At 43.5% G+C, this 16,985-nt stretch overlaps 1 protein-coding gene across 6 annotated transcripts in view; it reads left to right on the top strand.

Annotated features, from left to right (window-relative positions):
• The window catches only part of mef2d (myocyte enhancer factor 2d), a 97,211-nt gene that overhangs the window by 30,746 nt on the left and 49,480 nt on the right, over window positions 1-16,985 (top strand). For 5 of the 6 annotated variants that reach the window (XM_058053756.1, XM_058053754.1, XM_058053758.1 and 2 more), the window contains exon 2: window positions 15,529-15,876. In XM_058053756.1, coding sequence (XP_057909739.1) covers window positions 15,823-15,876 — 54 coding nt within the window. In that variant the 5' untranslated portion in view covers window positions 15,529-15,822. Of the gene's footprint in view, window positions 1-946; window positions 1,090-15,528; window positions 15,877-16,985 lie in introns of all 6 variants that reach the window. The other variant, XM_058053755.1, reaches the window with a different exon arrangement.

Genomic DNA, 16,985 nt, shown 5'->3' with positions numbered 1-16,985 from the left:
GAAAATGAGCACAATAGGTCCCCTTTAATGAGCTACATCACAAACAGTACCATTTTATTCACTGACTCACAGGCCGTGAGTTTCTTTAAAGCAGAATAAGACAATGAGAAGTCTAATAATAATTACAATCAATATTTTTTCAAATTTTTTTAATTTCTTTAAAACTTAAGAACATGGCGATTGACATTTTTCTCCTGGATTGTGCAGCCCTAATTTAAAGGCAAGAGTAAGGTTTGTTGCTTTATGCTGACAAATATACACTGCGTGTGTTTGTGCGTGTGTGTGAATATCTGCATACTCTACCCTTCATTTTTAATCATCTAATTAAGAACATTTTAGGACCTTACATTTAAAGGTAACACTAAGGTTGAAGTTTTTTCTTTTATGATGTCAGATGTCCTCACAAGCATGTGTGTGTGTGTGTGTGTGTGTGTGTGTGTGTGTGTGTGTGTGTGTGTGTGTGTGTAGGTAGGTATCAGGCAGGGTGGGCTTTGAGGGTCCAGTTCCGCTTCTTATGCAACACACACAACAAGGATCTGACACACACGTACGCACATGCCTGTCATGTTCATTAAATCAAGGATTATATTATATTATATTGCTCGGTAAATGCTAAAACATATTGTTCTAATAATTTCAGGTAGTAATGAAGTCGAAAATGGAATACGACTGTTTGGTTGTGCAAAAGATCATGTCAGTTGCCGAAGTTGACGCTGATGAATTGGCGGCAGTTGCTGCAGGCATGCAAAGGGTGATGGTGGCGAGAGGGGAGGGACTGAGGGCATGAGTGTGAGGCGTTAGGTGGGGGCTGTAGGGTGTCCGGTGAGCAGGGTAGTTTGGGGGCCTCCTGTGTGTGTGTGTGTGTGTGTGTGCGCGTTCCAGCAACAGTTGTCACTTGGAGCGACGACTCAAGTGCTCCTCCAACTTAGACCTTCTTTCTCTTCAGGACTCTATCTGCCATCTTTGACCTGGACTATCTAACTTCTCCTCTCGGGCCCCTGCAGCTCTTTCTTTAATTAACTGGCCTCAATCCAGAGTCAAGACACTTCCACTTGCTTGGTTCCACAGGCGTCGTCGTTCTTTTTCACGGTAAGACCAAATGATTGCGACCATAAAATACTATATTTTATTGTCTCAAAAGTGTTTCATTCAAGACAAATTGTCTCTTTTATTGGCTATTTTTAGGTTTACCTTTTTGTTTTGGGGTACTTGAAGGCGGCAGAAGTGCAAAAGTAACATTCTTAGTCACATGAGCTCTAGAAGTCATTGGTAACATGGACTTTTCAAGGTAGCTAGCGAGGAGCGTCCGTGTCAGCTGCCGGGCCAACTCTAAATCTGCTGAAGGAAGAGTGACAGCGTTGGGTGACGGTTCGCGGGGGGATGGGGGCTCGGTTAGGATTTATGGCCGCTAGCTTGCACTGTCGTGCGGCTCCTAACGCCGCACCTGTTGGTTTCCTCGCTTGAAAGGACGACTTGAGAGGCCATTAATGTGTCGAGTGTCGTGATTCTTGTGCCCCCCCACCTGTTAAAAACCATGTTGCTTACTTTCAAAGTCAACGCAAATCTAAAGTAGACATTGTTGGTGATGGCTTTTTCATGTAACCTACAGTTTGTTTATTTATTTGTTTATGTCTGTGTGTGAGCTTCTGCTTAATGCCAATGTGTGAATTCTACTCTGTTTGTTACCATAACTTCCATTGGAACTCAAAGCTGTAAACAAGGCAGATATGTATAGTATACCATCCGGAGTGATGGGGGAAAACTCAGTTCAACTGAGCCTTGTGAGGAAATAAATTAAATGCAAACCACTGCAAATGTCAATAACGCTAACATTGCTCAACTCATCTCAGAAATGGCCAATCAGAATCTTTCCTAGTGAAACATGACATATAACCGGCCAATCAGTGGGCAGATATGTTGTTTGGTTGTGCCATCAACATCAACAACTGTTGCACATTTGAGACCACATCATGTTTTTCACTTAAACTGATAGCAGACACGTTTGCATTGACATTCAGCTGCCACTAGTTTGTAGGAAAAAAAGTCTCTACAAAAGTTTAATCAATGTAACGCGACACCTTCTCTGTGTTTGAAGATGTGAATCCAAAAGGCTTCCTCAGTTCAGTGGTTGTTTGTTTTCCACTCTCGTTTGCAGAGAGTGCTGGCATGGCCTGTGGTGCCACTGCAGGGTTGGCATCCCGCTAGAAGCGTTGCGCTATGAGACGTTAACTTGTTTACGCGATTGCATTTTGAAGTCTCTCACAAGGAGAGTGGTCAGACTGGCTGGTCTCCAAGCAGCTGCTGGACACTTGTTTTGAAGGACATCTCGACAACAAACGTAGCCAGAGCAGATTGAAAGATGCCTCCCTGAGCTGCGGGACCTCGTGCTTCCTAATGACCACATGTATCAGCAGACAGCAGTGTTTATTCAGTATTCTGCACTAAAGGGAGGGTTGATATCTTGAAAGCTTTGCAGTTGTCAAAGCATCTGCGGGATGTTGACTCAAATGCCTAGAATACTTGTGGTTGCGAGAATTCTTACTGAATGACTAAATGATTAAATTCACCTTATAGTGTGTGGTGAAAGCTACAGTAAATATACAGGTTAGGGCTGGGCGATATATCGACATTTTAAAAATATCGATATTTCTTTAAAGCACGATATCAAAAACAGACATATCGATATAGACTGGATTTGATGCGGAGGTCTCATTTTTCAAGATGGCGCCGCCCGAATGCAAGCTAGTAACGCTAGCAAGTGTTTAATAGTGCTTCATTTATTATGTTTTTATTGTTATTAATGCCGTACCAACCCCTTAAGCAAGTGCGCAGCTATGGATGTTCATCTTGTTATGTTTGTAGCTTGCCTGTTGCTCCATTGCTTACACTCGGAGCAGCTGTTAGCTTTGAGCCCCCCTTCGCTCTGCGGCGCAATCTGAAATCCCCGCGGAGATACGGGGGAAAAGCTGCATAGTGGGAGTGAACAGCCAAAAAGACAGTATAAAGGTTGCTGTATAACGATGGTATCAAACATGTTTACCGTCTGTTGTCATGGGGAAAGAGAGATGTTAGCGCTAACGGTGCTAATGCGGCTACAGAGAGGGAACATTATATTGAACTTTTTCTATATTTATTTAAAGATAATATACTATTTTATTTCAGCGGCTATTGTTTTGTAAGATTGTTTACATTTTAATAAAACTTTGCACACATATTTGGCTTTGACTTTTGTCTAAACTCACTTTGTGGAAAAAATATTGGAATATATATCACATATCAAAATTCAACCTACATATATCGGGACATGAGTTTTGGTCCATATGGCCCAGACTTAATAGAGGTGTTACTGTACCTCCTCCCACGCATTCATTATTTCCTTAATCTCAGACGGGAAAATATTCGACGGGCGACTTCAAATTTTCACGTGCACGCCCATTGGCCTCAGATGTCAGATTGATGTCGTCAGTGTTTTGTCTAGAGTACTTCCTCCTTCTACAGGCCTTTGTTGTAGCACTGCAGCATATTTGAGGCAAGAGGAACAGCAACCAAGTCATTGTGTAAACTGGAGACCGGTCTTGATTTGAATCCGCAACCAAATAGTACTTTGGTTTTACAATTTGGCCTCAGCAAAGAAGACTATAACACATATTGCAATAATCAGTTCATTATTTTTGTTTACAGCTGGCCATTATCAAAAGATTAAAACACAATGATTACAGTCATCGTCAGGATTTACCCATCCAAAGTGTCCCATCATGGCTAACTGGACCAGACTGGTACACCCAGTGGCCGACTCCTACTACTTCTCAAAATTGCACCATTCCAACTCCATACCGTACAACTGACATATGGCATAATGGTGCCTTATTTCCTGGAGCAAGTAGCTGATCATTATCCACATCATTTTAGACTTCAAGCAAACGGAACAGTACTGTTCCGACCATAAGAATTCTCATTGTCATTGTTCCAAGGCTTCACAGTGATCTCACACCTCTCGGCGATGGGTGTGCCCCCGAGGCTGGTTTTCCTCCATCACTGATGTAACCTGACAGGTCAAACTACATAGTACTACATGCTTAGACCTGGCCAACATTGTTATGCTGTTGTGGAACAAAAGGCGGAGTGCTTTTGTTTTTTCGCTGTGTTGGTGCCAGAGGCGTTGCATCGGGTCTGCAACGGCGAGGGCGCCTTGTGTTGAGTGAGTGGGCGCGGGATTGCCATCATGTGCTCGCTACACAGTTCATCCCATCCCCCAAATCACCTCCACCTCAGAAGTACTTCCTTTGCACTGCATTGACACCCCCACCTCTCCAAAGACTCATCCATGATTGGTTAAGTGGACTGGGGGAAGGGGTTGGCTGCCAGGGTTGGTAGCCTGGATGCACGAACCAGGCTTTAGATATGAGGCCAGCAGCTCCCCCATTCTGCTCAGTTTGTTGGCCCCCTTCTTCCCCTCCACCTGCAGATGCTCCCTCGCACTAAATCAGCTCGGGCCTTTTGTTGACACAGCAAGGATGGCTGCCGACCCACTGCAGCGTCCGTGTGTTGCTTCACTGTGTCTCCTGGTTGCTGGGGGGACGTGAGGCAACAAGCTGTAAATACCCTGCAGCTGGTGCTGGCAGAACACCCTCAAGGTTGCAAACCGAGCCCTGCTGGGTCAAAGGAGGCCAGTCAGCGGCCCAGTTAGACACTCAGTCTGCCATCCCATCAGCAATCTGCTTACCTCCCTGATTGCATTTAAGACTTTCTTGGTGAAAGCAACTCATCAGGAAGGTGGCCGCTCTGTTTTGTTTGTTATTAACCATTTAGCATTAAAATGACTGACTTAAAATAAAAACATCCATCCATTTTCTGTATCGCTTATCCTCACGAGTGTCGCGGGCATGCTGGAGTCTATCCCAGCTGTCTTCGGGCGAGAGGCGAGGTACACCCTGGACTGGTCGCCAGCCAATCACAGGGCACATATAGACAAACAACCATTCACACTCACATTCATACCTATGGACAATTTGGAGTCGCCAATTGAGCTAAATTAAGTACCCGGAGAACACGCATGCACAGGGAGAACATGCAAACTCCACACAGAGATGCCCAAGGGGGAATCTAACCCAGGTCTCCCAACTGTGTGGCCTCTCTGCACCGTGCAGCCAAAATAGAAACATGACTTTTCATGTTTTTGAGTATTATTTTTGAGTATTATATCTCCCGTACGTTCTTTTATACCACTGATTCTCAAATGGTTTGGCTGTGGGACCCACCATCACCCTTCAGCGACCAAAATTGCGGAAATCTTTTAACGTAAACTTCTCGAATATTGTATTTATCGAATAAATACATTTTAATTTTTAAATGTAGAAAGACTTTACTCACAGTTACTTGGTTTTGAATGTATTTCAAGCATTATACATTGTCTTCTCAAAATAACACGATGTGTCAGCACAAAACAAGTTTCATGATCAATTCAGAAACAATGCGTTTTTATGCAAAAATGTGAAAAATATTTGGAAAAAAAAGTTTAAATATTTTATGCTATAGCTGGTTAGTTGAATCACAGCATTTGCACATGCACCTTGATGAGAAGAGAAACAGGAAGTTAAAAATCAATCAAGACCATACTGGATTGTGGACGACCTCTCAAACCGCCCACAGTATGTGAAGACCCGTTAATGTGTGTCAGAGACTAGAGTGTAGGAGCGCCCCATGAAACAGTGCTGCCACTGTTCCTCTTCACCCTCTTCACTGCGGACTGTTGCCACATGTCACCCTCCTGCCACCTTTTGAAATTTTCTGACGACTCTGCCATTATTGGGCTCATCAGAGACTGGGACGGGCGGGTGTACAGGGAACTCAGGACTTGCGAACTGTTGCCACAGAAAGTACCTCATCATGACAGCAAGAGCAAGAAACTGGTGGTGGACTTTCGCCGGCACGCCCATCACTAGTGAACATCCAGGGAAGGGATATTGAGATGGTGACATCTTATAAGTTCCCGAGTGTTCATCTGAACCATAAGCTGCACAGGCAACACAACTGCACTTCATAAAAAGGTCAGAGTAGAAGACTCTATCCGCCATCTTCTACGGCGTGGTCTCCTGGGGGAGCAGCATCACAGCAGGCGACGGTAGGAGGCTGGACAAACTGCTGAAAAAGTCCAGCTCTTGTTCTGGGGTGGCCTCTAGAATAGGTGGAGGAGGTGGGCAAGAGGAGGATGACAGCTAAGCTGTCCTGAACAAAGACTCCCACCCACTCCAACGCACAGTCACTGCTCTAAGGAGCTCCATTAGTGACAGGCTGATACATCCAAAGTGTGTGAAGGAGCGATATCGTAGGTCTTTCCTTCCTGCAGCTGTCAGACTCTATAATTAAAAACTGCTCCAGTAATCCTGTACAATAACCATGCAATAAACCTTGCAATGAACCTGTGACTTGGTCAACATGAATACAGCTCTATATAGAGTATATAACCTGGTTTGCATTTTGTCTGGTCTTTTCTGCTTTGTGCTATACCCTCGTGTGCTCTTGTACTTTTGCTGCTGTAAATTTCCACTTGTGGGACCACTAAAGGCATATCTTATCTTAAGACCAGTTGCTCTGATTCAAACATGAGTGGGTATATTACTTTTCTTTTTTTTTTTTTTGGGCAAAGACCGCGCTGCCCAGTGAAAAACGCTCCTCACCAGTTGAGAATGGCTGTTTTATATCTCCCTGGTCCGAGGAACCTTATATTTTGCTGCTGATTGGACTTCACAGGTTGCTCACAGTATCTGACAGCATCATTCGTCACGAAGTGAATATTGGTGAGGTATTGATCTGCTCAAAGGCACATCAGTCATTGTGATGGCCTGCAGCAGAGGCATATACTCTCCTCTCAAAATCTCATTTCAAGTCTTTTCACTTCTCTTTGGACCTCGCTTTTTTTTTTAAGATACAGTGGAATCTCAGTTTTTCGCTTGCCCCGGGGGTTTGATAGGATTCGGTTTGACAAAAATTATTGCCAGAAACATGGCTTGTTTTTTTTCACTGTCTCAGTTATTTTATGGCCAAATAGTACTCGTAACAAACTAGTCAGTTTGCCATTTCGTGGAATCAAGTGCCCAAACAAAGCATCTGCGTGTTGCTGACTCATACATACTGTAGGTAGTGGTTCTTGCAGTGTTAGGACACTGTAGACAGTATGTGCGAGTGTGTGGTTTATTTGCTCATAGAAAGTACATTGGAAGATGAACAACTCCTTATCTGTCTCCTTTCTTCCTCAGAATGAGACTATGCGCCCTGTGCTGATGAGCAAACTGCATATTAATATATGTATGTGTTCTTTTTTTGAGTATGGCTGCAAAATCACCCACCAGGATGTCAAAGAAAGTTTCAAGTGCCAGAATGATAAAGAAGTGTAGTCTTTAAGGGTTTAAGAGAGACACATTATAGAAAGTGAGACGCTCATTACCGTGTTAGCCTATCCCAGTTGTCTTCAGGTGATAACAACATGAGAGCTACTTGGAGCATTCTAAACAGAATTATCAGGAATGGATCCAAGAAAGCAGATTACCCTCAATATTTTATACATGGAAATGCTACAAATGAGAATATCAACGAGGTAGTTGAAATGTTGAATAAATACTTTGTAAATATTGGACCAAACCTGGAAGAAACATCCCAAATTACTTGTCAGCAGATGCGGAGGATAAAAGCATCGACAGGAATCCTAACTCCGTGTTCCTCACCATTGTGACAAAAAACATTATTGTCAAAAAAAATTAAAGCAAAAAAATAAACTGACTGTGGTGGAATTGAGATGACGATTAACGATTAACAAGATTGCGGAACCATCGACGTGCATCAGTGACTTATAATTTCAGACTGGTATATTTCCAAACTAAATGAAAATAGCTAAGGGAGTACCAATTTTCACAACTGGAGACAAACTACCGACCTGTTTCTTTACTGCCAAATTTTTTCTAAAATCATCATAAAGCTATTTAGCAAGAGATGAGCTAAATTTATAAATTAGAATGAATTAATCACAGACAGCCAGTATGGATAGAGAGCTAACATTTCAACTTCTTTGGCACTAGCTAAAATAACTGAGGAATGACCAACTCTTTAGATATTATTTTTTATATTATTTATGGACTTACCAAAGCATTTCATACATTGATTCATTCATTTTCTACCGCTTATACTCACAAGGGTCGCGGGCGTGCTGGAGCCTATCCCAGCTGTCTTCGGGCAAGAGGCGGGGTACACCCTGGACTGGTCGCCAGCCAATCACATGGCCCATATAGACAAACAACCATTCACACTCACATTCATACCTATGGACAATTTGGAGTCACCAATTAACCTAGCATGTTTTTGGAATGTGGGAGGAAACCGGAGTACCCGGAGTAAACGACCTGTCATAACTTCCCTCCAGCTGTGGCAACAATGGCATCAATTGTGTGAGACTTTTTCACCGTTTCAACAGAAGACATTTTGCCGAATGGTCCAAATGCTCTTCAAAGATTCCATGATGAGGGGGGGGGGGGATGTCAACCTTCAACACATCACACCGGATCAGCCCTCTACAACACTTGTTCCTATTGCCGCTGTGTTAAAAAAAAAAAAATGCAAACAGTTTGCCAGAGACGACCCGGTGGCTAAAGCGATCTATTTGTGATTTCATCATGGATAAGATGGCACTGGATGAGCAGCCCTTTACCATTATTGAAAATACCGGATTTTGTTGGCTAGTCAAATCCTTGGAGGTTTACACTTCTGGGTCACCTCTGTTTTTTAAAAACTTTTATTGTTTTGTTAATAGTAGTGATGGTTTGGTCAGAGGTACAGTTCATCAAATCCAACTTTGTTTGAGTCGTTCCCATCTCCAGATGTACACAGTTGAATCTAAATGTAAAAATAATATAGTCATCCCTTGCTACATTGTGGTTCGAACATCATGTCCTCAATCATTTTCATACTTTTTTTTAACAAAATAATTAATTAAAAAATGATTGTGAGGTTTCTTGATTGGATACAGCCTATTATTAGTAAAAAGAAATGCATATTTAAGCAAATTGTACTGATTCTTGACCGAAATGAATTGAATAATTAATTAAATCAACTAAGAAGAAGAATTCTAATTGTGAATGTAGTAGTGTATTCTACATTGACTTAACTCTTTAACCTCCAACATCACTTTCTGCCCTCAACCCATCTGTCCGTCCACCATTAAGGTCTGCTGGGGAACACATACTCTGTGACACACCCGAACAGGAGTTTTATTTACATGGTAAATGGCTTATTTGCTCTTATTATGTCTATTATACATGTGGCTAGCCATTAAAAGCCACCATTACAATACAGTGATGAGAAAATAGCCACCGTGGGACATACGTTGTCCAGGAAGAAACAAGAAACTGCTAATGTGTGAGTCTATATTATCCTATTTACTATGTGTATAATGTCTTATTTTCTCTGAAAATAAGGCGAACGAGTGGTTAGCACATAGGCCTCACAGCTAGGAGACCCAAGTTCAAGTCCACCCCCGGCCATCTCTGTGTGGAGTTTGCATGTTCTCCCCGTGCATGCGTGGGTTTTCTCCGGGTACTCCGGTTTCCTCCCACATTCCAAAAAACATGCTAGGTTAATTGGTGACTCCAAATTGTCCATAGGTATGAATGTGAGTGTGAATGGTTGTTTGTCTATATGTGCCCTGTGATTGGCTGGTGACCAGTCCAGGGTGTACCCCGCCTCTCGTCCAACGCAAGTTTTGTGTCAAAATGATCTTTTCTATCTTGGTGCTATTTTGATCCAGATATAGCCGGTCAAAGTTGCAAAGGAGGATGCGGTCTATATTTAGCACCATGACCTCATAACTTAATCGCTGAACAAAAGTTTTGTGATCTAACACTGTGCTCCACCTGTTTTTATCACAGACGTCATTTTCTTGAAGGTCGAGGCAAAAGATGTTGATTTCTTCCTGAATGAAGCGGGTTGGTCCAGTTTGTGGTTGGCACACAGGCGCTATGCAGTGGGTGGGGTAGAAAGTGGAGAAAGTGATAGCATCAACAATGCACCACGTCACTAAATAAGTATTTCACACACCGGGTTACCATTGTAGTTTTGTGGGTTAAATGTTATATTAGTGTTCCCCCCTAGGTTGGCAGCTGTAGGGAGGGGGGCATTCACATACACATGCAGAAATGCTCTTTCGCAGTAACATTTCACAAACTTTTATTATAGAACGAAATCAAAAACCTCCAAACTAGGCCCCCAAAGTCTAAATAGTGCTCCCACTAATATAATGATTGGGGTAACACTGTGGCTTTTACCTTGAGGGATATAGTGGACTGTGGACTGAAGTTCAAATAGTTTACACACATTTTGGTCCAGCATTTTGCCAGTCAAAGTGTTCATTTTGCATAAACTTACTTCCTGCAAGATTGAAATAGTTTCTTTTGTGCAGCACCAAGCACACAAGCGCAGTTCAGCCAAAAAGTTTCCTGCTGTGATTTTGTGGTTTGATTCCGGTGCGTCATAACTCAGTGGCTGGCACCTGCAACATCCACTCCCTACAGACTGTGACACATTGCGCTCATGGGAATAACACCAGCGAGGCTGAAGGCAGGTCTTCAGCCGGAAGGTCACCAGTTCACAAACCTTGACCGGCTGGTCTAATCTGGGTGACGTGCCCTTGAGCGAGCCGCTTCTCCACTGTGCCGGGCATACCCAGCATGCAGTTGTCCGGAAGGTGATGTGGCAGAATGCTCACCATCACGGTGCCATGTGAGAAGGTCCTGGTTTTCTCTCATGGATAAATGTTAAAATCCCGCTGTGACCCTTGCAGCTTCTCCTCCCACATGGCTGCGAGAGGAGATTGAAGCTTTGAAACAGCAACAGATGTCAGGGATAGTGATGCGATGCAACATTCTCTAACTGCTCCTTTACGCGCTAATCTATGTGGCAGGCCGCTTGCAGGCAAATGACCTAACGCGCCCCCTCACAAGCTTACTGGACACACTCACTTGTGGTGGTTTTTTTTCCTTCTTGGCATTTCTAAATCCAAGTTAATAAACGTTTATTTTGATGCATCCTGGTCTGATGCTGTTAACATTTGTGTCAGGAGAAAGGTGAAAGTCTAAATTGTGTCATAAGTCCACAAGATAAAGAAAATTCACACTGAAGAAGCAGGAATTGGAGGAATTTGGCTGACTACATCAACATGAAGCTGTCCAGTTCGTCTGCAGGGACCGTTCAGTTTTGCTCACACGTAGATGAACTTCAGATTTTCTTCCTTTCCTCAGTAGCACCATGTCTGCTTTTATGTCCCTCAATCGCTTGTTGCAAAATGTCCAAGTTGAACAGGCCTCTCATGAGATGATGCCTTTTCATGTAGGTGGGCGTTCCCCAGGGTTCTTATCTGGGTCCGCTCCAGATTGCTAATTATCAGCATTTATCTTTTCGATGTCCAGAGCCCTGGTGAGGCTCAGCGGGAGACACACTCCAGGCTCTCGTCTTTCCCGCGTGAGAGCCGGCATTCCGCCTGACATCAGACATGGGAAGCGAGCCGCATGAAGGGTAAAAGGTCACCACTCGATCACCTCGGGTAGATAAAGCAGCCTTTTGCATGTGCCGTCAGCCCAGCGCCCCAAGATGTATGGGCTGTATGGGCTCCATGGGCTGCTTTTGAACTTGAGTGGAGCTCGAATGAACGCCACAAAGGCTGCGTGCGACCACTCCAAGCAGCGTTCCATCAGTAAAACCTTGCAGCCTAACCAAGCCAAGTCATTAACAACACATTATGTCGCACATGCTGCTATTTTGCAGGTTAACGTATAGCTATTGGTGCATTGGAGTTAAGGGGACTCAGTGCTGCTTGATGACCTCGTGTTCAGTAGAAACGAAATGGCATTGCCACATCCACTCACCAAGCTGAAGCTACAAAAAAAAGTGTTTTAAGGTGGACTGGCTGTCGGAGTATGTGGGAACAGAATGAGAAAAGCCTGCTCTGAGCCAGTTGCTTTTATTTTGATGGCTGGACTTGCAGGAAGTGTTATGCCTCTCCCTGTGCGTGTGTGGGTTTTTTCCGGGTACTCCGGTTTCCTCCCACATTCCAAAAACATGCTAGGCTAATTGGTGACTCCAAATTGTCCATAGGTATGAATGTGAGTGTGAATGGTTGTTTGTGCTTCTCCCATATGACCTACATTGTGTTGGGATTCTTCACATCGTTGTCAAGACAAACCTTGCAACATAATAAAAGCTCGAAAGAGGAACATTTTTCAGGAGAAAAGAAACTAAATTCTAGCTTTTATTTTGATTTCTTAAAAACACCTTAAAAAAGTAATTCCCACTCCTATTATGGAATGTTAATGGAAGCTATCAGGGTTAGCTTAGTTTAGCAGAGCATGCCACATTGCAAAAACATGCTAGGTTAATTGGCGACTCCAAATTGTCCATAGGTATGAATGTGAGTGTGAATGGTTGTTTGTCTATATGTGCCCTGTGATTGGCTGGCGACCAGTCCAGGGTGTACCCCGCCTCTCGCCCAAAGACAGCTGGGATAGGCTCCAGCATGCCCATGACCCTCTTCAGGGTAAGCAGTCCATAAAATGGATGGATGCAAATAGGCTGCTGCAAAACATAGAGGAAATGAGGAAATAAAAGTGTATATAATTAACTAAATAAATGGTAAAAAAAGAAAATAAATGTAATATGAAATGATAGACTAGGTGTTTCCTACAAGATTCAGATCATGAATTGTATGAGATGAAACTGACATTGTTTCATCCACTCATATACAAAAATACCACATAATTGAAGTTGGACTACCTCAAATTCCCATATTTTGGACCGGTGTGATACAACTATGTATGACTGATGGGGCTCACAGAGGTCCGAAGAATCCTCAGGTTGCTCACGTGATTGCTCAGACACTTGAAACATTACAGGGAACAGTGGCGGTTCTCGCATACAAACACACACACACATCAACACACATCAACTTGTCATCATTTGCTTTAAACATGTCACCATTTGAAGACAACTAAAAGAATGTGCACCACATCAGGAACTCCTACTCCTTTTTTTTCTCACCAGGAGCGCACTAATGATTTGATCCAGGTAGACTTCATTATCCTGCTCTGAACTCTCTTATTAAATCTGTGCCAGAAAAAGGGGAGGAGATGATTTGAAGAGATGATTTTTTTTTTTTTTCAGAATACAAGAAGCAGAATCTCATAAAGACGTTGCCAACGGTTTCAACATCCTGCTGGAGATTCTCTAGCCTCCGGTTCTTCATCTAGACTTTTTTTTTTTTTACTAAACAATTATGACACTCTTGCAGTGCATAATTCATAGACAACTCATTGCCGAAGCTAAGCCCATTGCTTCCGCTCTTTATGTGCTGGAGCGCTGGCGGCTGCACAAACAGGAAGTCTCTTGACAGATTAGCATGACTTCCTTGTTTCCTCACAATGGATGTGAGCAGGTAGGGAGGGAATGCAAACAATATCGGAGTGCCGCTGTGGCGTCTGCGCTTCCAGATGCTCTGGCGCTGCCGCTCGCCTCGCCCCGCTGTCGTGTGTACACACAGTCTGCATGCCTAAATATATACACATAAACAGTATATATATAGAAAGGGTTATTTTTAATTCACAACCACAAATAGGAACATGGCCTAAAACAGCGCTGGCCTGGCCTAGCGCCGCCTTCTCATTCATTCATGAGTTTGCAGGAATTTGCACGAACACTGCAGACTTTCTCCCTCTGGTTGAGGTTGGAAATGTTTTCTCGACTGCAATCACCCCTGATTACATTGAAAGAAGTGCATGTTTGGACGGCACATATTTCATGTTTGATGTCCCAGACTAAAATATGTGTGAACAGGAAGAGGAAATTGGTTACTGGTCTGGTGGCAGACGTGTGATCACATGATTTGTTGCTGTCAATCCAGACATCGCCTACAAATAAAACAGATTTTATTATTAAAAGTGTAAAAGCATTTACTGAAAATACATTCAGTATTTCCCACAGGACTGCAGTCTATTTGTGGTGGTGGTGGGTTGTGCAGGGGCGAAGGGGGAATTGTGTATAAATTTGTGTAGATACACATCATTGGATCCACAAGAGTGAGACTAGACAAGATTTACAATGAAAAACCATAAAATATATACAATACAATATATTGCAATCTACTAATGAAATTTTTACTACATTACCTTGCATTGCTCCTCCTCACAAGGCTACACTCTTCTGACCTCTGTGTGTGCATACTACTCGCCCCGCCTCCACCCACTGAGGCAAAGAGGGCTGTATGACTAACAAAACATCTCATTTTGTTCATGGCCTTGTTCTATGGAACAAATGTGGCAAAGTGCTGAAACCACTTCCTGCCCGTTTGGAGGCTAGAGATGAGGAAAACAGACGCATGCACATGGCAATATACTGAGGTTGGAAAAATTATCGAGTTAGTTTTAATTTATTGTTTATTTATTTTATTTTTTCCAGGCCTCGTGCACACAACAGTTTTTTTTCTGAATGGGAAATGTTGGCATGTATTAATCTCGTGAGATATTGTGACACCCCTAATTGTTGGTAGTGATGCATTGACAAAAAGTGAGTAATTAATTTGAAAAGCCAAATAAATATGTGTAGAACTGCAAATGAACTTTCTTTGTCTTTTTTTTCAGTATCCATAACAATACGGATGAGTGCTTTTAGATGTGCTGCTAGATAAGAGCTCTCATGACAGTCGCAAAAAGTCTCTTCACTTTTTTGAAAGAGCGTCTAGCCTTCAAGATACTCTTTCTGATGACTTGCTAAATATAGCGACAAGAGTGGCTAAACTAGCAACACCTATCCTTCCAGCTACGTCTTCTAATTGTCTTGCAGACCAGGTGCGTTTTAATGTGTTTATAATCAAGTGCCAAATCAATTAGTGGTGGACTGACCCATAAAATGAAAGTATGGGAGACACTGTCCACCATGTTATTACTAAAAATCAACATCAATACACATGAACGACCGTTTTTGTTGTAATAAAATTAGAATTTCAAAATGAAAAGCACTGACATTTAGCAAAAATGTAAACACAGGACCCAAAAGACTACACGGCTGCTGTCAACTCGACGGCGGGTCGCAGTCGGCGTGCCAGGCGGCCCCGACCGGGCAGCCGGTTGCCGTGGGCGACCAGCAGATCAGTGATGTGGCGGTGATGCCTCTAATGAAGCTGACACAGCACAGCCTCCGTGCTCGCGGGCCGCTGAGGGCCTCCTGCTCTACATGTAGCAACACGACCCCCCTCGTGCATCCCCCCGCCTGCCTGCCTTGTTTCAGCTCAACGTGCCGCTGATTTGATGGCGCCTCAGATGCATCGCTGCATCATTTATCCTCTCGTTGTTTATGTGGGGTCAAGGCAAAGACAGTGTTTGTAGTAGCTAAAGTGGGTCACAGTCTACAAACAACGCCCCCCCCCCCCCCCCCCCCTCCTCTCCCTCGCTGTTTAAGCATCGCTCTCATTCTGATGAATGCCTCTGTGTTGTTTTCCAGGAGCTGGCCAGCTGAGGTGAAGGGGAGGGCAGCTAAATTGAGCACGAGCGTGGATGTCCTGCCCCGGAAGAGTGGACCATGATCTGAAGTCCCCTTCGTCCTCTCCTCCGTCACCCTCTTTTCTTTCCACACCTCATCGGGGCGACATCCAACCTGCCCGCCATCTTAAAAAAGCTTCCCTAACGTGCGCAGAGAGGGCAAGCGGGAGTTTAAAGAAACACAGCGACATTCACCTGTGACCCCTGACGTTGCACGCCCCCCCTCCCTGTACCTCCCACCACAAACAACAGAACAATGGGGAGGAAAAAGATTCAGATTCAGAGGATCACTGATGAACGCAACAGACAGGTTAGACACACTGCACTGTCTATTCACAGAAGCCAATATCAATATCACAATAGCAATCATATCATATACAAAAGTAATTAGCCTGTTGTTCAATTCCACCCTCGGCTATCTCTGTGTTGAGTTTGCATGTTCTCCCCGTGCATGTGTGGGTGTTTCCTCCCACATTCCAAAAACATGCTAGGTTAATTGGCCACTCCAAATTGTCCAAAGGTATGAATGTGAGTGTGAATGGTTGTTTGTCTATATGTGCCCTGTGATTGGCTGGCCACCAGTCCAGGGTGTACCCCGCCTCTCGCCCAAAGACAGCTGGGATAGGCTCCAGCACCCCCCGCGACCCTCGTGAGGAAAAAGCGGTAGAAAATGAATGAATGAATTAGCTTGTTGCTGTTTGGAGAAAACAGCCTTATTTACAGCAGCTACTGGATCTGTCATGGCGGCATTCAATCGCCTGAAAACTTCACTTACTAACAGATCACTTACTAGCTAACAGATCATCACGATAGGAGTCCTTTGGACTTTTGTACATAATTTAAAAACACACCACAGAAATCACAACAAACTGCAGACAGGACGATAACATTTGAAAGGAAGTGGATGTAACGCTAGTGGCTATTTGTCCTTGTAGCTGACAGTTTGTTGAATTGATCACAGTCTAAATAAACTTTTAAATGTCAAGCATTTTTCATCAACTGCCAAGGTTGTTAGCGCAGAAGTTCTGGTATGAATATTTGAGGGATGGGGAGGTTGTGTTTTTAAGACATTCGAGCTGACTTTGTTCTTGCATAAATGCAATAACAGTATCAGTGCCTGTATGACATACAGGTACAGTATTAGAGCGTCGTAGGGTTGTAATGGTGCATGTTCTGTGTTTGTAATCTCATTTCATTTTTTGGTTAAAAAAAAAAAATTAAATTTGGTCCAGAAGTGTACCGGTTTCTCACGCTGTATATATTGAGAAGTATTTCTCCCATCATTTGTCTACAAACACAGTGCAGTCTTGCCTTTGGCTAGTGGGAGTCATCGGCAATAGCAAGGAGACGCCAGAGTGTTTGGGAACACTTAGCCTTCCTAATGAAATGCGTAAACGGAAGGGAGGTTTGCAGATATTG

The sequence above is a fragment of the Doryrhamphus excisus genome, chromosome 17, assembly GCF_030265055.1.
Source record: "Doryrhamphus excisus isolate RoL2022-K1 chromosome 17, RoL_Dexc_1.0, whole genome shotgun sequence".
Taxonomy (NCBI): domain Eukaryota; kingdom Metazoa; phylum Chordata; class Actinopteri; order Syngnathiformes; family Syngnathidae; genus Doryrhamphus; species Doryrhamphus excisus.
This window is presented reverse-complemented; position numbering and strand designations above follow the sequence as displayed.